The 26,443-nt window shown below is 45.6% G+C and overlaps 1 protein-coding gene across 1 annotated transcript in view; it reads left to right on the forward strand.

The window, feature by feature from the left end:
- Window positions 1-26,181, forward strand: part of LOC105562157 (probable calcium-binding protein CML11) — a gene marked incomplete at its 5' end in the record, with an annotated part of 42,309 nt that extends 16,128 nt beyond the window's left edge. Inside the window, 4 exons of the mRNA XM_012012742.1 lie at window positions 6,396-6,511; window positions 19,576-19,666; window positions 24,183-24,239; window positions 24,552-26,181. Of these exons, the coding sequence (XP_011868132.1) occupies window positions 6,396-6,511; window positions 19,576-19,666; window positions 24,183-24,239; window positions 24,552-24,634 (347 nt within the window). The remainder of the gene's footprint in view (window positions 1-6,395; window positions 6,512-19,575; window positions 19,667-24,182; window positions 24,240-24,551) is intronic.
- Window positions 26,182-26,443: the final 262 nt, after the last annotated feature.

Genomic DNA, 26,443 nt, shown 5'->3' on the forward strand with positions numbered 1-26,443 from the left:
ACGTACCACATACGTACACGCGTGTCCGTCATGGACGACGGTATCCGCGCGCGCGCGCGGCAGGTTCATGGGTTACTGGGAATTATGTAGGACAGATCGATGATCGTAATCGCATATTGATTAATTCTACGCGAAATTCTGCGTGTGGGCAGAGTAATCTCCTGACTAAGTCGCCGGCCTACTCTCGTTCTAGATAATCGCGGTCTTAGCTTCCGGGGGTCTAAAGTACACCGCTAATGTAACACCGGCGGATCTAATTACGGGATCTTTCAAACTTTTGCCTTAATTAATAACAAAATTTTGAAAGATAAAGCTGCGCGGGTAGAGCGGCATAATTAAAATCGCTCTCTCGATCTGTAGGGATCTGTCGATTTCTCTGATGATTATTTAAAGGGGTTTTTGTTAGGTCAAACAAGTGAGATACGTTGAAATCGTATTTCTTTGAATCTACTAAATTTTTATTTATTTGTGTTAAAACATTTGCTAGATTTGAAGAAATATATCTGAATCCTCTTAGGCCGGTATTTATAGTCATATCATTTAAGATCGTCTTAAGATCATTTTTAGATACTCTACAGCCAATAAAATGCTCCATCCATTCTGTAGATAAACTTAAGGGGTGATGCCACGCTACACTGACAAAAAAAATTTTGTTAAGTGAGTAAATAGATTTACTTAAAATTATTTTTTTACTGAAGTTAGGATTTATTTTATTTAAATAAAAATATTAAATTTTAAGTAAATTTTTGTAATTTAAATAATTACACTTTCTACTATTCAAATAAAGATTTCATGAGATATAGAATACTATTTATTTTATGAAATAATTGTTTTTCTTAAATAAGATATCCAATTTTCTTCGCTGTGAAAGTTACGTCGTAGTAAACTTTTTATAGAATTAAAGTAAAATTTTTTAAATTTAAAATTATCTATTCTTTGATATTTAATAAATACTTAATTTAAAGCAATGCATGTTTTCATTTGTTTATTATTTTTTAAATTTAAGTTAATAAGCTTTTTATTACAAAATAGCATAACCAGAGTTTAGCAAAGGAAGCCTCTTCTCACAGATAGTGTTCAGCGGCCGGAAAGATTTCTTCTGTTCCAATGTTTGGATTTGGATTAAAAACCAATAATTTTTGTGTTCTATATAAGATTAACTCGAGAAGTACGTACGGAAATTGAAAAATACCGTTTTTTTAAAAAATGATGCACATTTGAAAAAACAGTTTCATTTTTAGATGATATATTTTTTAAGCTACAGTTAAAATTTCAAGTAAATTGATGAAGATCTGTTGAAGTTATGTTTCCGGCCAGTGTGAAAAATGCAGTTTGGAGAAAAACGCGTTTACAGTTTTACGTAACATTTTTCGGTTTTGAATACGAGACCTGACTATGAATACCGGCCTTAGAAATTCCAGTCTCAATTAATTAAAATTTCGGTTAAACTTTGAAATTAAATAGGAGCCTAGTAAGGTCAAAATTTAAACAAACTTTTCTCTAGGTGTAGACCGAGAATTACTTACAAGCAATTTACGATACTCGCTGAAGGCTAAAACCCATGCATATTTAAAGGATATCTTTTTTAAGACGCCAGTCTTATAGCGATCAGTCTACTAAAAATGTTTGCCGTCAGTCGAAAACTGGCTGTTGCGTCTGACTTTGATATTTTTTATTATTCAGTGTCACGACATAATCGAGGTCAAGTTCTTGAGAAGCGCGTGAACAAGAGGCGCACGAGGTAAATTTTTAAGATCTTCCATGACTTGGAGATGTCATGGTACTCGCTGGGAGCCTTGATTTTGTTGCGCAAATGAAGACGTCAGCTCACTTAACATAAATAAAGGCGCACAAGGGAGCGGTAAAAGACGAGAGAGCCGAATAGTCACGTACGCGAAACAGTCAGGTGATTCGACACACATCGTAAACTGTCGTTGGGCATACGTGTACGTATGTGCAACTTCGGCTCGCTCCAGGCGCGAGATATTATTGCCGGCGAATTTGCAAACGCGGCATAACATTATACTTTATGTCTGCCGACGTTGTAATACACTTTATGTCCTCATTCTCCGCGGGAACGGGCACGTATCGTTATCACGTAGCCCCTGCTCGTTTGCACGCCCAGCCGTGCGAGATCGCGCATGTGAGAGTCTGGTCCCGCGCGAGCACCGGCGCGGCGCGGCGTTTCCGCACGCGCGGATCCGCGTGCGTGCCGTTGCATGCACAGGATGCTGCAACGGGAAGTTGCTGCGAAAGTCAACACGTGTGTGTATGTGTGAAAGAGCATGTACGTACATACGCGCCGCGGAATCCCCAAGGCGCTGCATCCGAGGGTGCCACCCCCCCCCCACTCCCGCGGCATTATCGCCGCCTAAATCCCGTTTACACCGGCGGTTATCCGGCTAAAATCCGCTTAGGCGCTTAAGTCTACGACGTCGGTTGCAACCGGAAGTCCTGGGGATGGGCGGCCCGCGCTGCAAATGAGGACTCGGATTTTAAGAGCGCTTCTCCGTCTCGACGGCTTCGATAAAAGGCCGCGCCGAGACGCGCGATCGTTTCCGACGATTGTAGACTTTGCCGGGGAATTTCGTCGCGCGGGAGAAGCTGTCCGATGCACGCGCATATTTTCCTCGCTTCCGACACATTTCTGTATGTTACGTTTTCGCGGGAATAACAGTGAAACGCGTTTCCTCCAATTGTCAGAATCATACGCAGCGTGTAAGGAGGATTTGAGGAGTTAAACCCTCCTAGAAATATGTCGATACATAACAGACTCCGTGTACGAGGAGATTGATCGGTAATAGCTACGTCGCGTATTTTCCGCTATAGAATGGAAGAAATCTGAAATGGATAAAGATTAGAAGCGCACGATGAACGGATAGACGAGGGGCGAGAGCGAAAGATATTAGTCAACGGGGGCGATTTTTCTATTGCGGTTGTAAACTTGAAAGCGACCAGTCAGCGTAATAGTGTAATGGAACAGAGTTTGCCCGCGCTGACTCTTTGCAGAGTGGAAATTTCGTCTTTTACGCCACGTCTTATATTTCCCTCGAATCAAACGTTATTGTACGCATCTCAGAAGCCTGATAAGAACTTATCGACCGTAACATAGGATAGAATTGCATCTGGTAACCGTAACTTTGCGGAACTACAGAGCAGAAATTCAGAGCGGGAGAAAGACGCAGAAGCACCCAAGATCCTCGATATGGGCTGAAACACACATTTACAGTATCGTAAGCAATTTAATTTAAAATTTACAACTTTTATTCGGCGCCCTTCAACGCGAGGCACTCTCCATTGTTTGCCGTAGCGAGGATAGTTCGTAATTGAATTTCAGGCCGGAATTAAAGAGTCTGAGCAGGCAAACGTGACAAAAAGTGACTCGGTAGAATTCGTTAACTTATAAAAATTCGCTGTTCCAAAAATAGCGCCATTATGAGGCCGAGTGTTTTTTTCCCTCTCCGGACATTAATGGATTAACCGCGTCCTGCATCATCTCATATGAAAATTTTAGTTGAAGGAAGGTGCTGTTTATATCAATGCCATTAAAACTCGCGGAATAAGAGAAATTTCAGCAAAATAAAAGCACTCCCCTCTCTTTTCCCGCGAAGAGCGCCGAGCATTTTAACGCGTTAAAATTGTACCACAATGTAAGGAATAACAACGTGCGAACCCGAGTCGAGTATTTGGTCCCGGAACGGGCCTCGATTATTCTATTCCGTCTTCATTTGAGCCTCGGAGTCGGTTTGAAACTCCAATTTGAGGCCCAGATGAGAAAAAAATTTAGTTTAACCTCACTCTAACTCTCAAAGAGAGTGTAATAAAATATTTCAAACCTCTTTGAAACCTCTTGGGCCGAAGAGGATTTACCGAACCTCTGTTGATTACACTCGCATTGGCCTCTTTACTGCTAAAAGAGAAAGAGCAACCTTTTTCAGGCCTATCTGAGGTCGAAAGTTCAATATATTTTCTCCGATACAAAGACATTAGTTCGACCTGATTGTTCCCAATTTAAAAACTGTACGAGGCTAAACTGAGGCCAAAATATTCAACTCGGGGAACGACTGGTTTTTTCCTCCCGCAATAGCGTCGACGTTTCTAAATTTCGGTCTGCCTTTCGATTAGACGGTGTACAATGTAGAATTGTAATTACGTGTTGTATAATACGTGACTTCATCACCATGCTGCGCGGTCCAGCGCGGATCTGTCTGCAGCTGCGCGGGAATTAGCTCGTTTGGGGATGGCTGACGGAAGGATTGTAAACTGTGTACGTCGCGCGAACAACACCGCGTTTATTTAGGCAGTGGTCGAATTATGCAAATCAGGTGGCGCAAGCGAATCGTTCGAACGTATCCTCGACGCGAGATCCTCGATACCCCCCCCCCTCCCTCGCAGTAAATGTTTTCCGCGTTTGAGTGCGATTCATTGCGCCCAGATATTGCCGAACGCGTCAACCCGATACGACTGGACTGGATCCTCCCTCGTAGTGATCGACACCTGTCGCCTTCTCGATCGCTTGTTTACGAGCTCGCGAGACTTTTGTCTCGTCCACGTCGTTAATGTAGCGGAACGGAAAACATTGTGTGAAATGGGGCAAAAGAGCACCTACACGGCACATGCACACGTGCGTGCTCTTGCTCTCGTTTATTTAAATAAACGCTTGTAAACGGAAAAGATACGGAAAATGCTTTGGAAAGATATGTATGAAGTGTACACAGGCTACACTCTCTCTAGAGAGACCCACGTATCAATTTTTCATACACTGCGAAAGAAAAGTGTTTGAATCAAGATAATATTTCTTAATTCAACTTGTATTATATATGCTGCGGTCACGGGTTGTCAAACAAATATTTGTTAATTCACGTAAACATTTGTTAATTAACAAAATATACTTTTTAATAAATTGTAAACTGTATACAGGCTACACTCTCTCTCTAGAGAGACTTACGCATCACTCTTTCATACACTGGGAAAGAAAAGTGTTTGAATCAAGAAATCTTTTCTATATATGCGGTCACGGGTTGTCCAACAAATATTTGTTAATTCACGTAAACACTTGTTAATTCAAAAATATACTTTTTAATAAATGATGTATGTTCAATGGAAAAACATATATATTTGAATTAAAGAAACACTGCCGAACATATTTAGTATAATAATATCAAGAACTTTTTTCTCAGTGTACATTAAAAAGTGAAATGCCCTTCTGTCGATGATATCTGCGTGATAAAATTAAAAGATCATTCGCATTCACAAATTATAGAATATACCCTTGCTATACTTGTCACTTTCTGACGAGAGAGCATAGTTAACATCGATACACTAAATTACTTCTGAGGGTATAAGATTATGATGAGGCGGCAGTTTTAATATTCTTTAAGCCGACGTTGTAAATGAGAAAATTACAGCGGTCCTTGCCGAGGCGAGCCCATGAATTAATGGGAAGTGCTGCGCGCGCGAGAAGTCGTAATTAGACGTTCGCACGGAGCGGAGCGCGCGAGAGCGGCTGAGAGTCAGCTTGACTGAAAACCCCCGTGAAAGTGACGAGAACGGCGCCGCGCGGTTCTTTTTCACGCCTCTGCATCCAAGGACATTACTCCGGATCGCGAAGTGTAAAGTTCGATCGCGCCGCGCGCTCACCCTCCCGCGCCCTTACGCCTTTGTGCGAATATTGCCGTGTACTTCCCTCTTATTATGACGTGTATAGCGCGATAAAGGGGTTCCGCGACCGCTTAAGAGGCTCGAAAGCATTTGCGTCGCGGAACTGCTTTACCGGAATGCGAGGGAGATTTCTCGCGTTCGCGGATCGACGGAAATCGCTCGAGGGCTGTATTTAGCGAGAGCCCTTGCAATAAAAAAAAAAGGGAAACGGTCAGCCGTATCCTTTACTGAACTGCTTGGTTTGCTGAAAGAAGCAGCTGAGAGAAGTTAAAGGAAGGACTCGATGTCTAGAATGAAGAATGAATTAATTTCTTTAATCATAAGGCCCTTCCTCCCCGGCTGTCCCCCGAGAGCTCAGGAGTGTGTTGACCCTGCATTTAAATGACGAGGAGAATTTTCTCTTTCTGTAACCAGATCCTTCTCTATTCTACATGCGCAATTAAATCGCATTTAATTAAAAAGATTGCCGGATTTATTATTGTCATTTATCGTGCACGACTGCAATATTATCTCATTCATCTTGAAGAGTCTTGCATAAAAAACAATTAGGAGATATCGCTGTTCAGTTTCGTTGCCTCCGTAAACTTGCCGCATTATTCCCAAGTCTCTTCGAGATAAATCGCGCGCGCGGGATCCTCATCGCAATTCAACTTTCCGACAACTTAATTGCCCGGCTCGTATTCGCATTGCCGATCCCGTCACAGCCCCGTTTATGTCTCACGATTTCTCCACAGGTGACGGTAACGTCAGCTTCGAGGAATTCGTCGAGATCGTCAGCAACATGGGTGCGAGCACGGCGGCGCCGTCGGATCAGCATCAGGAGGAGCAGGAATTGCGAGACGCCTTTCGGGTGAGTGAAATAAACGCGATCCCCCGTCGTTCGTTTCATTTGAATCTACGAATCGCGTGGCCGGCGGCTGCTCCGCCTCCCTGCGATCGGGTCCACGCGACCGTCCGATAAATTCCTGCGCCCGCTTTACGTTATAGGCGAGGCGCCCGGATATCGAACGCAGCATATTTTCTCGCGATCCAGGCAATTTTCGGCCGGATTACCGCGGCCGTTCCCAGTCAACTTTCCCCCTCGCGCGAACGAAGCGGCGGGATTTGCTCCGGTGTTCTTAAACGCGCCGATGGAGCCGGGTTTCTTTAGCTAAACCGAGGCGACAGCTTACAAACTACCCCATCGCGACTCTTTAGAATATAATGCCGTTCATGAAACGCAAAAGTTTGTAATGACCGCGGCATGCGCTATGAATACCTGAGTGCCCTGTGCATACTTTATACATTATATACATTATATTAATAAGTTTTCCGCTGCGCGCGGGGTGTTACGCGGTTAAGTGGCTGGAGGCTTAATCCGTACCGACTGTCGAATGTATCCCTTAATCTTTACTTTCGCGGAGTTTCGGGATTCGGGGGATCCCTCGCCTCTCGCGCAAATGTCAGAACTGCCGGAGTCAGATATTCGCATAATCTTTCAAATTAGTTGCGGCCTGTCGATGGAACAGGTTGCCCGGCACGTTGCAAGTTCCTCAAACGAGATGTGCAGCCTCATAATTATATCTCGATCGTTTTGGAATCGTATAAATATATTTTTCTTGTTATCGCTTCTCTTACACAGAACAAAAATAAGTGTCGGATCAACTCTTGTATACTCAAATTAACGCGTTCATTGTCTTGTATACAGGGTGTCCCAGGAGGAAAGGTCAATATTCTGGGAGGTGATAGTATCGGTCGTTTTAAGCAAAAATGTTCATATGAGTATACAGGTATGTCCCATTCCCCACCGTTTCCGAGATAGAGCTACTTAAATGTCTCGTGTCTGCACTTTTTTCCCGTACACTTCACTCTTCATCCAATCGCATAAACGAAAATCCAATGGGGTTAGGTCTGGAGATCTTGGTGGTTTTTAATGTGTTTTACACGTAATATTTCGTGTAACCCAGCAAACTTTAACTTCTTTCTTAGAACTGTGAGACGATCAATTTTAATTTAATTAGTCATGTTTTGCACGTATTAATGTAAAGAATAAACTGTAAAACTTTGAAACAATTCTCACATAAATGATATTACGAAATAACTACCTTAAAGAAAATTAATCTTAAATAAAGAGCATATATTTTTCTCGATTGAATTATATAAAATTGCTTCATTCAAGTAAGTTTTTTGTCTTAACACTTAATACAATCTCGTTTCAAGATTTTCACGTTGAGACTGAACACATTTTCGAAAGAAGAATATTCTTTTTTTCCGTGTATACAGTTATACACTGCGATAACCGTGCCAGATGTAACGCAATCTTGTTATTTCGCGCATAAGTATAAATTGTATTTGAGGTGCTTGGGGTCGGCTGGCGAATAATAAATAAGTAACGGCTAAATAAATAAGCAAACAGATCTCTGATTTATACGAGAAATTTGATTCACCGGAATCATGGAATGGGGATCGGGAAACCTGAAACCTTGAGCCTCAATGGTTCCCGCGGTGAGTGCAATCCTCGATCTTTCTGTAATAAAATAAATTCCAATCCCGCGCTGCTCGCCCCTCATCGAAATTTCCGACACGTTTACCATGAATGTGAAAAATGTATAGAGCTCGACGACATCGACCCCGCGGGTGCGCGTATGTATAATACGATTATTTAAGGTGATACATGGGAGGCCACGAAATGTAGAATCAAGAGAGTCTTCGCTTCTTACCTCCGCGCAATTTCATAGATACAACGGGACGTACATCGCGAGTTAACGGTTCGATAAATGACTTGAGAAATTGCCTACATACTTTCGCAGCTTCAATCGAAATTTGCCCTACGAGAAATTTCGCTTATTACCAGCAAAAAATGTGCCGAGGCCGCAGAATTTTCCGACTTATTTCGCTTTTTTAAAATATCCGCTGTGCGTATCGTTCGGTCAAAATGCGGGCAAGAGAGATTAATGTCTCGGGATGGGAACAGAGGAATCCTTCTTTAGGTCGGGGAATTTATACGTGAAATATTCCCCGAAAAATTAGGCGATTGATAGATGTGACGTCCGCTTAATCGGGGATCTGGGCAATATTGGCGCGATATATGAGGACATATAATCGGAATTATACGATGATTTTATGGGTGCGAAACGCCAGGAGATAAAAGGATCACGAGGCATTTGCGTTTTCTTGCTTGTTGTCGGCGAAGATAGTCTTGTATGAATAATGCATCTGCGTCGTCTACGCGTGCCTTTATGTCAAACTGAGGATAAGCCAGGATCAGCACGAAATACTCCGTTTAATGCGACACGATTCCCCGGACTGTTGTCGCGCCTCCGTTCGCGCGTGGAATTAACGCAGTCGCCCTCGAAGCCGATCGCGTTTGGATACACGAAATCTCGCGACCTCCTTAAAAGAACCGGATAATTTATCCCCGAGCGTGCTCGCGGGAGGTGTAAGCGATCCTGCGGGAGAAATAGGCGCCTAAAGACGCGGGCGAGAATCGTCGGAAGTTCCGAAAACTTCCCGAATGAAGGTAATAAATCCGCGGGTGGCAAGAGTCCGCAGGTAGACTCGTAAGGAGACTCTGCGAAAACGGGTTCCCGCCTCGAGAGCGCGAGAGAGGGAGGTTACAGGGTGACCGGAAAACACGGAGTGTCCGACTTGGCCGGGTCGTACATTCTCTCCGTTTGGGGTGTCGGTCCTCTCGTACAAGTCCGCCGGTATTTGTTCGAGCTGTCCTGCAGATCCTACAGGTCGGTCAGCCAGTTCGGCTACCAGTCACAGCCAAGTCCCATTTCCCCGCGAGGGACACGCGACACTTGATTTTACGAATTCTCTCCCCCCTCCCCCTCTCCTTCCTCTCGCTCGCTCTCACTGACCTCCGAGACAAGTTTGTTTCGATGTTTCAACCGAGTTGGGGAATCGGGAAGACGACGAGCAGCGTCGTAAATTGTGTAACAAGCGCAAGCGAAATGCATGGAATCCTCGGCTTGCACAAAGAATCCTTCTTTTTTCACTTGGATACATCTGGAATTTTATGTTTCAATCTACGCGGGTATATCTTAAAGTGTTCTTCAGATTTTTCACTTGAATACATCCAAGATTTCACGTTTCATTTTACGTGAGTAGACTCCGAAGCGTTTCCGTGATATTTTCCAATTGAACCGGTAGCCCGGTTCCAATGTACCTCGAGACGTTTTCGACAGGACCCTCTTAACTCGGAGCGCGGCGACTGGCAGCGGGAGTTAGGGCGATAGAACAATCCGGTTCGTCTCCTCGAGCGGGACGATGATTATAACAATTCCATTAAAGTCACTAAATCTTAGGAGGCTTATTAAGATCGAGGAGCTGACAACGGGGTCTCGGGCGCTCGCTGATCCCGATTATTGCCCGTCGAAATTCTTGTCTCGCAAATGAAATGAGGATTCTATACGCTCCGCGGCGTCACGTTGAAGCGGAGAACGCGAGAGATTCACCTCGGATCCTCCCTCGGTCGTTACGTCCTTTCGCGTTCCTTTCCCGCGGCCGCGGTTCCCACCTACGCGCAAATAAGGGAGGTCTCCTCGGGGAGAGGGGGGGAGAAAGAGAAGAAAAGCTTTTGTCCCACTTCGCTCGTGATGCAATCATCGAGTAGATGAAGCCAATGCGATTACGTCGCTTTTTGGGTCCCGCCGCGATATCTCTCCGAATTTTATCTCGATTAAAGGGCTGCCGCCGCACCTGAACGCAACGTCGTTTTCGGAAATAAATGAGCTTCTCGTCAAGGTGCTCGGATACAGGTCGATTCACGGCGAATACCTGAGTGGCCGAGAGATTTAATTTCCACGGATGATACTTAATTGAAAAAGTCGGATCCTGATTAAATTTTACAGCAATCGCGATGATACGTTATCGAGAGAAGCGTAATTCGATTTATTACCCGATGAAGAGGTATTACGTTATAATTATTGCAAAGTAAATTTCTCCGAGTGAAATAAAAATTTACATTTCTCATTGAGCGAAACGCGCGGGGGGGGGGGGCAGTTTTTAAAGCCAGTTCGTCGGGATTTCGCGAGTCGTGCGGTCACGACGTTTAATGCTAAGCGAATTAGCTCAGGCTTATGTTGATTGACAATGAGAGGATCTCGCGCGCAGCGAGACCTATTCCGAAAATACACCGACAGATCGTTGTTGAACTACAGCGGCTTGAAACGAAACTCGAGCGGAGCCGAGACAAAGCGAAAGCGATCGGAATTACGTGTCTCCGCAAGCTCGCTGCGCAACATTTACTTCTGTTCGGTTAACTGATCATCCCCTGCTTGCCTAAGCCCGCGTTCCGACTTAAACATTCCGCTGTCAATTAGTCAGCTGTCAGTTCTCCAGATTGAGTTGCGACGAGGAAAGTGAATAGGTCAAACTCTGTTGACTCTAGCGAGTAAATATAGCGGTGGTCGGGGCGACTTAATTAATCCACTTTGGACTAATTTCGTCCATTCTAGTATTTGCCTTTAGCAGACGCGCTCCCAAGAGAGAGGAAGAGAGAGAGAGAAAGATAGAGGAACGAAACGAGCAAACCGCTTTCGACAAATCTCTCCTCGTTTCTTCAGACGCGGAACAACGCCGTGTAACGCCGCGTAACTTAATACGCGTGGGGTAAGAACGTGCCGCGTCAATTTCCCTCCCGTAGCTCGTCCTCCTTTTAACGCGCACTTCGTTCCGAGCTGCAATTCCGCCCTGCAGTTTCCTCCACGGATACATTCCCGAGCGCTCTCTCTTTCTCTCTCTTCTTCGGCGTCTGTAAAAAGTACCCGAGTGCGCCGAAAGTTGGCGTAAGAACGGCGGCCCTCCATTAACCCGCGCGCGGAACCGCCGGCTCTAAACATTCGCAACACGTCTCGCTCTCTTCCCAGCGTTCCCTCCCGGACACATCCGTCTCCCCTCGGTTCCGGTTGCTATTCTTCGCCGGAAGATGTACGTCGTTTTCGAAGGACAGCGTTTTGTCCGACGAATTGACGTCCGGGCATTCGTGCTCCATTCATCGCGCTTATTCGTCATCCCGGTCACATTTTCCGGTCTCACCGCTCCGTCGCGTCGGGCGGTCGCGCCCACACGCTCGTCCTATCTGGGCATCCCCCGGGCGTGCCGAGTCTCCGAGACGGAAACTCGAAAGCGCGCCCCGCGCCGAGATTCGCGTGCGAGTCACGAGGTTCGCTCTCGTTTTCGCCGGTTCGACAGAAATCGTGCACCACTCGCCATTGTATCCTCTTGCCTCCGTTTTCTCCTCTTTTTCCTTCGGCCCTTTCCACTTCCGCCCGATGCGCTTAATTCTTTCACGCGAAAGAGCTTTTACCCACTCCGAACGGTTTATCCCATTTGTACGACCGCCGCCAGCGCACGGGAACAAAAAGACCGACTAATTCTTACGTGTGTTTAAACGCGCGTGTAATCGCGTCTGCGGAAACGCTACGCCTGTTCTTTTCAATCAGTTTTGTCCCGCCGTAGCCTCAATTTAACGACTCGACGGTAAACAAAGAACGGATTCGTTTTCCCGGAAATATTTCGCGAATTAAAAATTAGAGGGAGAGAAGCGCAGCATCAGTCCGGCAGTGATACATCAAGTTTCTTCTCGCGACGAGCTCTTATTTGTATCGCTTAGACGGGAAACGATCTAAAAATAAAAGATCGAAACGTTCCAGCAGTTAATACCAGTTTCTCTCGTTACGGTTGTCTAGACTTCTCTTATTCTCGCGCCTCCGCCCGCCCCCGGGTCGTTCTGACCACTGAAGGTGGGTATACACCGGATCCCGAGCGAGCAACAGCAAACGCGAAATCGAATTTATTTAAAACTTTCTTTGATGTGCGATTCATGTCGGACCAGGCGCGAATCGAATGTAAACGAACGTTCCGTTTCGCGCTCGTATCTTTTAAAAATGTTAAAACCCACGCTCGATGTAGTCACCTTAAGGGGATCCTAAAGTCATCTGTTTTACCAACACATTCGAATATAGTTTTTCGCGCTGGAAAATGTTTTTATTAGCTTCTCTGTCACGCCGCATATTTTTGCGCTTCGCGCAACAGAATCCACTGTACACGCGGGCAGTTTGCGTCGCTACCTCGCCATTTGTGTGTACCATTTCGTCTCTGTTCAACTATACACTTGTCATTCTCCACTGCACATTGTTCACCGGAATACACTTATTATTGTTATTATGTAATTCTCTCGATTGCTCGTCCCTATCCATTTACATGCATGCTCACGCGCAAAGTTCCTTCGGTTTCCTATCTAATACCGCGCGCACATTCATAAATAAATTTTGCAATTATATTTAAATGAAACTTCAGTAAAGACGCCAATTGTTACAGCGAATAAGTAAGTTCTCGTTCGTCGCGCGTGACAGTCGTCATCTTGTGTCTATGAATATTTACGACACTAAACGTATCAACATTTTTTCCCTCCTATTTTCGTCCTCTCGCCAAAACGCTTGTTGTATAGAAATTAAACCTGGGACGGTACGCGCTTGCGCCGGGTTAGTTGAATTGTCGATCTCCGTGCGGGAGCCGATGCATTTACGATTGTGCGCGGAGTCAGTGGCTGAAGATGGCAGATACCCCCGAGAAGAACCGACAGAGATGGAGAAGAAATCCACCTGGGCGAGCCGGGTAGCCGCTGCGTGCTGGAAGGAAGTATGTCAAACTGTTACGCCACAATACATCCTAATGACGCCGGCTTCGCGGAGGATTTCTGCCGAAGCATCTCCCTTTGCTCGGCCATTCTTTTGGATTGTCTACCGCCGTCTGTCTGAGCCACTTCTCTGTCACTTGTCTGGTTACCCGAGCGAGTTCTGGCCGCGGTAGTGTTATCTTTCGATGTTCCCTCGAGGACGTTCGAGGTGGCCGTTGCATTTTCGTTGCTCCTCTTCCCGGCGAAATAGCGCATTCGAGGGGTTTGCGCGGGAATCGAGGGATTCCGCGCAGCTTCCGCCGCGGTCGAAAGCGATATACGCGAATGGATAATGGCTGGATAAATATTTCGCCGAATGTACCCGATCGAGTGCCGCGAAGGTAAATATTAATTCCTAGATTGATTCCACAGAACGGTACGCTCTGTACAATTAATGGAGAATCAATTTTGTTGAAACGTCAGTCAAATGAACATTTGATAAAGTTATACAATGTATTTCGCGATTAATGCGCGCTCGACTCGTGGCCTCTCCTTTAATCGCGCCGTTTCCGCGAGACTTTTCCAACTTGTGACAACTAGAAGGGATTGACATTTTCCAGGGCAAAACCGGGAAACGACACGCTTCTTTTTAGCGAAATAAAACTGTGAGCATAAATATAAATGAGCCCTCGGGCAGGATGACTTATTATCCTTGTTGCGCCGTCTCGGTCCTCGCGAGTCGGCGCTATCAGATTTATTTTCAGACGGTCTAATTGCCCTTCATTAAATTCGCTCCTATTCCCGCCGGCTCCGTCCGCTTCCGTTGTCTGTCATTCCTAAAAGCTATTGTGCGGGATTTCTTTTTTATTATTAAATTTGCCTCCCCGCTCCCGCGGGGACCCCTTATTGTTCAAGGTTGTCTTCTGGCTGTACGCCGAGGCTCCGCGCTGTCTCACCTTAACGTGCGTTCAGATACCGCGCGTCGCACCGCCGTGACTACGTCGTTTTCCCTTATCTTCGCGAATTATGTAAATCGCCCGCGTTCGGGGTTTTCCAGGTTTTTCTTATTGTTAGGCGCACGCGTTATTGTGCCTACGGCGCAACGCCTGGGGGGGGGAGGGTTTAAATTAACTTTAGTGACAGTTTGATGGCGGAATCGTCTCGATATTTCGCAATTTACAATACAATGACCGGAGAGATTAGAGAATCAGTCTTCCTTTTCTCTCTACGACGCGCTATTTTACTGAAGCTCTTCGGCCGCTTTCTCTCTGTTGCAATAAAATATTTTTCTTTTGCAACAAAGTTTCCCAGAGGGTTTCCTATCCCGCGTTGTCTTTTCGTTAAAACAAAGTCATTAAAAAAAATTGACTACGAATTCGCCGAACGAAAGCGAAATGCCGCGGCAATTCTCGACGCTGAAATTCCTTCGAACGCGACTGTTTGCAAATCGCCTTGCACTCCGCGTTTGTATAGAATTTACGGTGCGCAACAACGGAACGAGAAGTTCTTCCGCATCTTTAAACCGCACAGCCCCTCTCTCTCTCTCTCTCTCCGCACGCTAAAGTGTTTAACGATCGGGGCATTAAGGCCAAATGTGACGTATTGTAGTCAACCAAGTCGATATTTTAATCTTCGCGACCCGACCAGCACCGCGACGCCGCCGCACCGCCTGTCTGGAATAAAAGACGCGGAACGGGGGAACGGGGGAGCGGCGGGGCCGCGGGAAACGTGTAAAGGGTGGAAAACAAGCGACCGAAATGGAAGAGCGACTCGATGGGGGCTGTAAAAAGGGGGAGGGCGAGCGACTCAGCCGCAACCTGCCGAAGGGTATCGCGGATAGATAGCAAGATTTATGGCGCGAAGGAGAGAAAAGAGGAGTCTCGCGTGCGCGAGGAGGCCGAGATTACATTGCAAATAATCGAGCCATCGGAAAATGTAATATCCAAACGGCGCTGTCTGCGATCCGGCCGAGATTTATCTTACATCCGCGATTTGCGCGCGCGTGCCCTTTTATCCAGGAATTACAAGCGATTGTATCCGCCGGCGCGCAACGATCTAACCATTTCGGGAGGAGCCGAAACAAATTTCTAGCCCAAAAAAAAAGATTGAAACGATCCTCGCAACAAAGGGATCCGGCGCAGGATAAAAGAATGTGCGCGCGGCACGTAACGGCTCAAAAATCCGCAACAACAATCCCCCTTGGGCAACAAAAGGGGCAAACAATGTATGTACATGCCATACTAACAGGGAATACAGTGGCAAGATAAAAGAAGCGAGAAAAACGAGTGGAGTGCCGCGTACACAAATGCAAGCGCGCAAAAACAAATAATGGCAATCGAGCGTATCCGTTGCAGGCAATATATCGAGAACTGGAAGGTGCAAGAGGGTCGTTGAAGATTTCACCGATTCCATACGTTTTGACCATCGCCGCACCGCGGGCAACGTCGGCGAAAAACGTTGCGAGAGACTCTGACGCGTAAGCCTTTTTTTTCTATATAAACGGTAACACCGAGGGGACGCGCGTACACATACATCTTTTTGGGATTTTCACACAATCGTGATACGAATGCGAGCGACCGACGCCGTTCGTCGTTTTCGAAGCCATAATTCAAGCTTTAAAATATCGTGAATCATAGCGGGAACGTAATGCCGACGTTTTTCAGCGAAAGCTTCGAAACTTGACGCAGGTAACTTTCCGAACGGAAGCAGAAAGGCGGGCGGGGTGGGTAAAAATCGAAAAATAAAACGTATCTCGGGAGGGATCGGGGGGCGCAGGTAGGATCGCTGCGCGAGCAGTTTCGCGTTGAACTTTACCTCCGGGGAGGGCGGAGGAAAAAACCGTAAGAGATTCCTTAGGTCGCATTAGCATGCTAATGAACGACTAATCGCGTAACGTTCTTCGTCGGCCCTTATCGGACAGGCAACGTTACTAGGCGACCGAGCGAGAGCAGGGGGGGGGGGTGATTTATTTTCGCGCAATCCGCCGCTGTGTACGCTCAGGTCGGACCGATGTGAGAACGCAAAGGGGTAACCACTTGATGTAATCGTGGGGCAGTGTCTCCGAAATCAGTATGAAATACTTACGAAATCCTTACGAAATCCCCGCGTGATCGTTTTGTTTTCTTAATTTTCAAGTTTCTTCACTCGCTAGGGCCAGTTTCACTAACATCGGTTGACTGTTAACTACACTGAAAAAAATTTCTGGTTGAATATGGACGAATCAGATAATTCCTTTAGGATTTACCAGAATTCCTTTAGGATTTACCAGAATTCCTGTAATCCTACAGAAATTCTGGTAAATCCTAAAGGAATTCTGGTAAATCCTAAAGGAATTATCTGATTGGTCCATATTCAACCAGAAATTTTTTTCAGTGTAGGGTTCAGTCGACTCCCCTATCTTTACTTATCTTTACAACTCGTTACAACCCCCTACGAGACGCGCGTTTCGGGAACCATAATTCCTTACGGATGTCCCGGCCAAATACCGCACGTGCGGCCGCCGGAGGTGCGCGTTATTTGATAAGCAAAATCACGACGTTCATTATTTTCTTAGCCGCGGGCGCGTATCGATTATCGACTAGCGAGAAAATATTTTCAACGGCAAATAGCGGGCGAGAATATGTTTACATTAGTTACCAATGGAACACTGACAATTGTAACTTTAATTAAATTATGCAATAATTGTAATTGTAATTAATTATTTCCGATGATTGCATTGACAGCCGCCATTTCCGCAGACGCACAGTTCTCGTAAACGGTGTAAACAGGCCGATATCGATCGGCCGGAACGATCGGACGGGGTCGCCGGGCTAAATAATTTACTAATCACTGTAACGACCGTCCGATTGTAATTTCCGCATTAGGGAAACGGCGAGCGAGAACAGCGGCGAGACGTCACGTTAGGGCGATTCTACCTCGGCGGCGGAGCGTCTTTTTTCCAAGCTTCTATTTCCCATTTCCCCTCGGCGGGAGGCGGCACCCTCTGGCTTTCGGTCGGAAACGGAGTCGCTCCGGTGATTTCCACCGAGGAAAAGTGACAAATATCTGTCTATCTGCCGTGTTTCCGCGCTGCGAAAATATACCTCGGCACTTACGAACTCGTATCGTGAGCTTTAAGCCTTTTCAAATAGTACGGTACGGTAGAAAGGAGTAAAGTCGAAAATCGATGTGAATACAACGATCTCCGATAGTGACTACATGACGAAAGTTTCTTTCCCCTTCTCAGAGATTAAATGTAGTTAGATCTTCTTTCGCGGAACATCACGTTCTCGCCTCTTAACGGGTATCAGATACGGAATCGTAAATTAAAAGGTCCAATTATTGCGTTCCATTCTAAAAATATCCGCGGAAGAAAGATAAGACCCGACACGGAACATAAATAACTATTAGATATCTAATTAATATCCACGAATACCTAAAAAATATCCGTTAGATATGCTTTGGGTATCCAAATTGTTGAATCAATTTGTTAGTATATATATTTATATAAAATATATACATACATAAGTGAAATCGACAATTGTGGTAGACGAAGAGAATGATTACTTTTGGAAAAGTAAAGTGAAATTATATAACAATATTATTTTGGGCGAGATTTTCCGCGAAAATCAAGTTCGAGGATTGAAACGCAGGTGATATTTTTTCATTTACGCATACAGTTTACATACAGACTCTGCAGAGATCTTTGTTGCACCTTAACATTATCCGAGTGAACTATTCAATGCATTCAATGATGGAATTTCAACTAAAAAAAATAATTTTATTATGAAAGTGTTAAATTTCAATATCTCAATTAATAACATAATTTTTTGAAAGAAGTGCTCTTGACATTTTAAACGCGTACACTTCCAATAATTTATATTTTATTTATATTTTAATAGTCGTGTTAAAATTTATATCAATTTTTCATAGTATCTAAATGTAAAAAAAAACGAGAGATGCACCTTTGTAAATTTTCAAAGCCAATTTAAAAAAGAAATAAAATGTATACAAAATTTTGCTCTGCAACCTACATTTCTACTTTCGATCTTCCTTCTCTTTCGTACCACGACTGCTGATCCTGTATAAATTTGAATACTGGAATACTGGAAAAAAAATCAGATTTTACACAAGCGCGTAACTTGTGTGTAAGGAGTACACGCGCCGCGGAACCAATCTTCTCGAATTGTGGAATAGCAGTTCGATGCTCAGGGGGTAAGCCTCTTTCATACCGGAATTCGGATTCGCGGGCAGACAAAAGACGCGCTGCTGCTCGACAGTCATCGGATGGAGGAGATTACGAACGGAGTTCGGCAACGCGTTCTAAGCCGTCACTGTAGTTGCAATAACTACTCATTAGTGTAACCGAACTAAGCGGAAACAAATTGGCGACGTTCGCGCGAGCGGACTAGTAGTATCGCGTGTAACAATGTTGTTTCGCAGTACCACAGATGTTTCTGCATTGTCTCTCACGCTAAATGCCAAACTACTCCTTCGCGATACTCCAACGGTCGCTGAAACGGAGACAAAGATCGTCTTCGGTGCGATCCTTTTCTCGGAGTTTGACGTTTTCGACGATGCTTGGCCCGTTGCCTCGATAGAGCGTCATGGAACGGGACGCTGCTGGTGGAGGCAACATAAGTGGTCGTATTGGTATCGGACATAAACGTTTCTCAGGGAGCAATTCCCTGGTGCAGCATCAATTCCAATTCTATTTCGGGGAAGGATGTGGTCGATTCGATTCGCGTCTGTTCGCTTCGATTTCGTACAAATTGTGCTAGTACAATTAACCGCTGTGTGCAATAAATAATAGAGTAGAACGACTGCCCCCTCGCCAGCTGCTCCGTCTCTGCTTCGTCTCCTTCGCCTTCGTCGCGAGAACGTCGACGTCGTCCGTCAAAACGTTCCTGCTTACTAATGAGTGGAAACAAGGGCGAAATATCTTTAGAAACGTAGGAGAGCGAGCTCCGAGGAGGGGTAACTTCTCCGGCGAAAAAGAAAAATAATATTTGCCCTCCGGCAGTCACCCGCGCGATCGCGGTGAAACTTCCAGCGACGGGGCGAGAGATGGAATAACAAACTCAGCGCGAAGAGACGTCGGTTTCTCTCGTCGCGATTCATCGACCATCATTCGGATCGTACGTTTTGAAGAAATGATCGATACAAGTCACCGGCACGGGTCGCGCGAACCAAAATTTCACGAGATTCTCCGCTTCCGGTATTTTTGTGCGTACTGATGTTACATATTGCGCGAAAATATGCGGCGCGACAGAGAAATGTGCGTCGTCATAGATTTTTAATTGGTTTTTCTGTTTGCTTGTTGCACACAGGTGTTCGACAAACATAATCGTGGGTATATCACTGCGTCGGACCTTAGGGCGGTGCTGCAATGTCTGGGAGAGGATCTTTCCGAGGAGGAGAGTAAGTCTTATTGTTAGTAGATATTAACGCATTCGCTGACGGCCCGTTGCGATCAACGTGACGCGATTACGCGGATATAACGTGTGTCGGCGTTTCCCTCTGTCTTTCTCTCCCTCTCAGAAATACTTTCGATAAGAGAAACTTTGGCCGTAAAAGCTAAAGTAGGCCATTTCCACCTAAATTGGCATACCTAAGGCCGATTGATTCTCAGGAAGCGTATAACTTCGTGGCGGAGCCGGGCATCGCGCGGATAAATTTCTATGCGGAAAGTTCTATTTTCAGCTGCCTTCTCGCGCGATAAACACGAAAGAATTTTATTCGTTGATCACGTTATTGTTCAGTGGTATTGCAAATCGTGATTGCTCAAACGCGATCGTGTCAAGCCTGAATAGTTCCGAAATGAACTTGCTAATTAAGCACCTTAGAGAATCAAAATTCACAGCCCATTTCGGCCGGTCGACTTGAAAATTAATCAGTTTCGTTTCATCTAAACTAAGAATATTTCAAGGGTTTTTCTACCCGATATATATCGCAGAAAGTAATGATCATGTTTTCTCCTTAAAAATAATGCGACACGTTTTAGATAGAAAAATGTATTGTTTGTGTGCTGAGCATTGTACACTGATTGTGAGTATAAAGAACATTTTAGGGATTTCTCCCGCCTGATGTATATCACATTTTAAAGAAAGGACAACGTATGATCTTCCCTTTCAGTAATTTCTGCTTTCGAGATATTTGCACGCTCCCCCTCGTTTTTCTACGGAGACTCGAGCTTCCTAATTCCACGTGTTGACGCACGCTCATCGCAAATCTAGAAGTCGCGCGGGTCTTTAGCCGCGCCATCCCACGATTGTTTCTCGCCGTGAAAACGTCAGCTTGTCGTCTCCCCAATCGAGTGTTTGCGCGAACAAAGTAAGCAACGGTCTCGGCAGAATCACCCGTCATGAACACCCCATCGAGATGAATCTGTCACCAACACCGATCATTCCGCGTTTATCGCCGCGGGATGCCCTGTCCAACCGTGTCGTATTAGCCACCGGCTCTTCTTACGCGATTCTTTTTACGTGGTTTTTCGAAAAATTTTATAATCTCGTGTGTATGCATTTCAATCTCTAATAACGAGTCAATGAAAATTTCCCAATCGGACACGTGTCCTCCCATGTAATCGTTAAGGAGATGCTGGAGTGATTCTGCGCCTTTTACATCTAAAACTGTCAATTACAGTTACAGATGGAAAGAAAGAAACAAAGTTAAGTTAGTTACCAAAAAAAAAGTACTTCCCAACCCTGCTGTTCTCTATATTACACAAATGTTTTCATGACTCGACAGTTCTAGGAGCAAAAGGTGCAAAAAGTGCAGAATCACCCCGACATCCCCTTAAGTCGCGGACAATCATATTTCATCAGCTCTATTATCGCTGCCAATCATGATTCGATTATTATTCATATTTGCTCGTACACTCTTCAAACTCGGTCGCGCACTGAAAAAACAATCTGGTTGCATTAATTAGAAATCTGGTAGATTCAACCAGTCGTCCGTTAGAGAATGGACGAGTCAGGATTTCTTTAGGATTTACTAGATGTATAGCGAAGTCTATCAAACTTCTGGTTATGAAATATCGAGCCCTATCGCGATAACTAGAAATTCTGTTTGGTTTAGCCAAAATACATTCCATCATGCACGTCTTGTTAACACAATCAAAGCGTTTTTCTCAGTGCGCGAGCAGCACTTTTCGCAGGTTTTTCCTCCAAATAACGCGATCCCTTCTCACGTGGTAGACACGTTTCGCGTAAGAAGAGAGTTGGGACTGTTGGTAGATTGAAGCCAAGTTTACCTCACCCGAGAATAAATTTGCTTTAGCGGGTTCTGTGCTACTGCGGATTGCACGGTTCTCCGAAATGCACCGGCGATTCGCAGCCATTAACGTGGTCCGCAGTTGCAAATCGCGACGTGTGCCCTCTCTTACAGACGTCAGGTGTTAATCGAGATGCGACAGTTTGGTCGACCGCCTTGTGCACATTTGCGGATCGCGTTGCCTCTGCGTTAACAGCCGATGCTTCGCGTTTGACGTTTCGAAGAATGACGTTTCGATCGGCGGAAACGCGTGCGTACGCCTGCGAGCGCGCGTTGTTAATAAACGGGTAAAAAAATGAATCCGCGCCACCGCGGGTTGCTCCGGGAAATACGAGGGGAAAAAAATCCTCGCGTTTCGCGTAACGCACACGTGCGTTTTTTCCCCCGTCCTCTTCCGGGCGACCTTAATTGCCGCGGCGCGCTTGTAATTTTTCACGATGGAACGCCTACGAAAGCGCGTTTGAAGAAGCGTTTTTAGAGAAATAATTAGCCGCGCCGTGAGGAAGCGCGGCTTGTTGCTGCGCGATATAATTGCGCTCAGTTAATTACGCTCCAATAAAAACGTACGGGAGGCAGGCGACACGGAAAGTGCGATCAACGCGGCTATCAATTCGGATACGATTCGATCGTTATCGCGTTGAAAAACCGTTGACGTTATCGGCAAGCTTGGGACGCCCGAGCTTCTTGCGCGTCCGTCGGTCGAGCGGACGTTAATTTGTTGCTGGATACGAAGGAAGAAGTAAATCCGGAGAGCCGAGAGAGCGTCGGCGAAACGTGAAACATGCATCGGGAAGCGGCTGCTTATATCGATTCGATAATCTCGCACGGACGACGATCGACACGCGAGCTCCTTGATTGGCCGCAATCAGTTTAAACCAAATCGCGCAACGTCCGACCGGACAATCGTTCCACAATTGGCGGAATTACAGTTTATAAACTACGCCACGAGACTCTGTTTGCCGCGTAACACGTGTAACATTTTGCCGCACGACGATGGTTCGGATGACGTCAAAGTCCATCGCGATCGGAATACGTTTCTTTACAGTCAATTTTTTTTCCAAATCCGTCTATCGCGAAACCCAAAAAACGAAAAAAAAACTAGCAGGTCACCGTGTTAAATGATTCCGCCGATGGAAATGAAATATATAGGAAAAGGCAACCAAATGCCAAATGCGGATCGACAATTCGATGAGTCGCTAATAAGCTACGTAAAAACACGTCGATGCCTTTTACAATATCGACAATGTAGCGTAAAGTTGTAAATGTATAAAAGAGCACAATTCCAGTGAATTGCTTGAAAATGTCGCTTTATAGCGAGTCGTCAAATTGTTGCTCCGCAGTTGGTATCCGATCCGAAGTTAATCACCTTGCCCTAAAGCGATTGAGAAAGCCAGAATGTCACGTTGATTTCACGATGTTTGGTAAAAGTTCATTTTAGATCTGTGAAAGATGAAAATTCGGCAAGTATCACGTTCGTATCAGACGACAGCTTGTAATTATTTCGCGCAAGAATAGAGACTCGACGGCGCCTAATGAAGAAATTAAATTCCCTTATTAGCGAAAATTTTATTAGCGGCTCGTCAAATTGTTGATCCGGAGTTGGTATCTGACCCGAACTTGGCCACCTTGCCCTAAAGCGATTGAGACAGTCAGAATGTCACGTTGGTTTCACGGTGTTTAGTAAAAGCTTAGTCATTTTAGATCTGTAAGAGAGATGAAAATTCGGCAAGTTATCACGTTCGTATCAGACGACAGGCGGGCAGGCGGATCGCTTGTAATCATTTCGCGCAAGAATGGAGACCCGGCGGCGCCTAATGAAGAAATTCAATTCCCTTATTAGCGAAAATTTTAGAAAGCATCCGAAGGGAAGTCCTCGAATGCCTGCGTGGTACCGTAACGGACCGTTATGCCGCCTTCATTCCTTTTCGTAGCAATAAATTCTACGTGGAAATAATGCGGGTATATCGGCAATATCTTTCTCGGCATCGCTCTCGGCACTCGTGATACGAATTAATCCCATCGCTCAACGCAGCAAAGATATATTAACTGAATTACTGCGGGGGATATTTTCTATGCAGGGGCCCGTGATAGGAATAACCCGTTTGAATTCGCTTCGGATTCGACACGCCTTTTAATCCCGTCCGAAATGCATCGCATTTTTTTTCCTAAACGCCCAATCACGGCCGACGGCGAATAAAACGGGCGGCGCGGGTGAACATTCAGCCCGTTAAATATTTCAGGATGTATAAGTGCCTAGCGATCTTCCTCCTGCAGTGATGGATAGAATTGCGACACTTCTTTTTAGTGGGTTTAGGAACGTGCATTTAGATTCAGGGTTGCGCTCCCAAATCTTCTTCCCCGAGGAATATTTTACTCGATGGCCGTCCCGAAATCATTTTCAGCGGTTTCGATCTATTTCTCAAGTCAAACTTTCCTCGGAGAAAATATCTTGGAACGTAAACCAGGATAAAAATGCTAAAAGTGAATAGCTTTGTCTCTTTCTAGCCTCTTCTTAGCATTTTCACCATATTGTAAGATACAGCGCGTCCTAAACTCATTGAAAAAGTGTGTCGCAACCTTTCTCTCCATCACCGTACGTTAGTAAATAAATCTGAAGAAAAAAAACGTTGTAAACCGCTCTTTCTCTTTGTTTTGCTTTCAGTTGAAGATATGATTAAGGAGGTGGACGTGGACGGGGACGGCCGAATTGATTTCTACGGTAAGGCCTTCTTCCGCCTTGTGTATCGTCGGTTTTGTGAAAACGCAGGGATAAGAGCTGATGGAGCAATTTTAGTTTCTATTCCCGCGCGATCCATCCTCGAAATGATCGATGGAGAGAGAATGTAGCGGGAGAATACGAGTTGTTCGAAAGATTACGGGAGAAATGGAACGCGTATGACCGGACCTTCTCTTCTCGCAACGTTATCTAACAATTAGTTTCTTTTTGCTCGCTCGCAGGGAGGACGACGCGCGCAGTCTTGTTATCCCGGTATCTATTTAATCATCTCCCATTTGTTTTGTGCGATTTCAGAATTCGTCCACGCTCTCGGCGAGCCGGGAATCGACGAGGACGAGGAGGACGACGACGAGGACCTGCAGTCTCCGCTCTACTAAGATCACGTTTTATTCTCACATCTCTCTTAGATAAGCCATACCGATACGGGGCAAAAGCGATGTGCAATCTCGCTTCCGCGAAATACTCTTTCTCTCGCGTTTCGCAATCCGAAACGCGCGTGCGATATCGACAAACGGTACGAGGCTCAAACTTCGACTTCGTCAACCCGTTTACGTTTCGCGTTTCAATTCTCATCCTTATTCTCAAATTTCAGAATCAAACTTTAATCGCTGGATCGCGAAGGTCTCGCTAAGCGCGTTTGTGAATATAGATCTTAATACCAATAAAATAAATCTGCACCGAGCTATCGCTATCTGCGAATCATCGCGAGTACAGCACGAGTTTGCATCTTCGATGTATACTAAAAACACACGTCACACGGGACCCCGTCGACCGGGGAGGGAAATTTTCGATAAGTCACGAGTTTCGTGACTCGATGGCTCGCGAGGCTTGATTTAATTAACCGTCACCGGTCGTCCGCTGATGAGCGCGCAACACGTGAACATTTCCGAACCGTGGAATTACTTTCAACTCTAAAAATCCCGCGATCCCACGCGAGTCCAATAACTTCAGCTCGCTCGCACGATTTCGCAAAAATTCGTTTCGAGAAGGGAACGATTCCCCCTGCAATGAGATAAAAATTCCAGTTGCGGCGGTGAGCCGAGCAAAGGCGCGCGCGAGTAAAGATCGCGAGAAGCGATTCTTTCGTTGGCACGCCGCGAGATAATTACGAGCGAGATGTCGCCGCGCTGGACAGCGATAAGGGCCCCTGGCGACTCGCCACGAGTCCGCTAAAACGCCGGATAAATCGTCAGCGGTCGACTATGACTTTTATCTCGGAAAACGGAAGTTATTCGGAAAGTGAAGCCCGTGTCCCTCCAACGGGCACGCTGATATTCCTCGCGACGTGGTGGACGAGCATCAAACACGCAAGAGAGAGAGAGAGAGAGAAAGAGAGACGTTCGACTGATTGAAAAATAGATGATTCTCGCTTTGATATCGGGAGGTGACGCGGCTTCCGCGACTACGCCCTTTTTCCGAGTCTCGCGATGCCGCGCTGGGGCGACTTTAAGATGTAAGATCGATTAGACCGTAATATGAATTCCGTCTCCGTATGTGGACTTTTTTTCCTCGATTTTACTCTCGTCTAATACTAGATAACGTTACACTCTATCTGAATTTACTCTTAAGAGGAAGCTGGACGCACCACAACCTCTTCGCGGATCGCGCGCGTCCGATGCATGCGTCGCGATGGCGCGATCGCCGAGCGAGCGAGCGGGAAGGGAAAAGAAAGACCGAAGGATCGTAAACGTCGCTCGCTCAATCCCGACGATCCGCAGTTACCGTGCCGAATCGATGGACCTCCTGGCCACGATTCTCTCGCCCAGAGTTATCCGGCGACCGGCGGGCGGACCTCACATCGATCTTCGCTCGCTTTGCCCTCCTCGTATTACGTACCTTAAACGACTATATCACTGTTACGCCAATAACAAAGCCGCACGCTGTTTCAAATATTTTAAAGGATTTAATAAATCGCTAAAAAATATACGCAGCCTCGGCTGCGTCTGGTTTCATTTTATCCCCCTGCGACGTCCACTTCCTGAAATGTCGTGTCCATTTAATGTGAGACCTTCCCTGGTAAAAATTCCGTTAGAAACGGATAGAACATGCATTAATGCATGTTCTATCCGTTTCTAACGGAATTTTTACCAGGGTTCTCCATCGATTGCCGGTTTTCTCTAAATATCGCAAAAGTCTTCGTTTACTGCGCGTCGCTGGGATTATTAGTTGTCAATCGGAGAAAAGAA

Source organism: Vollenhovia emeryi, unplaced genomic scaffold (assembly GCF_000949405.1).
Source record: "Vollenhovia emeryi isolate VEMERY1.0 unplaced genomic scaffold, V.emery_V1.0 DF939194.1, whole genome shotgun sequence".
NCBI lineage: Eukaryota > Metazoa > Arthropoda > Insecta > Hymenoptera > Formicidae > Vollenhovia > Vollenhovia emeryi.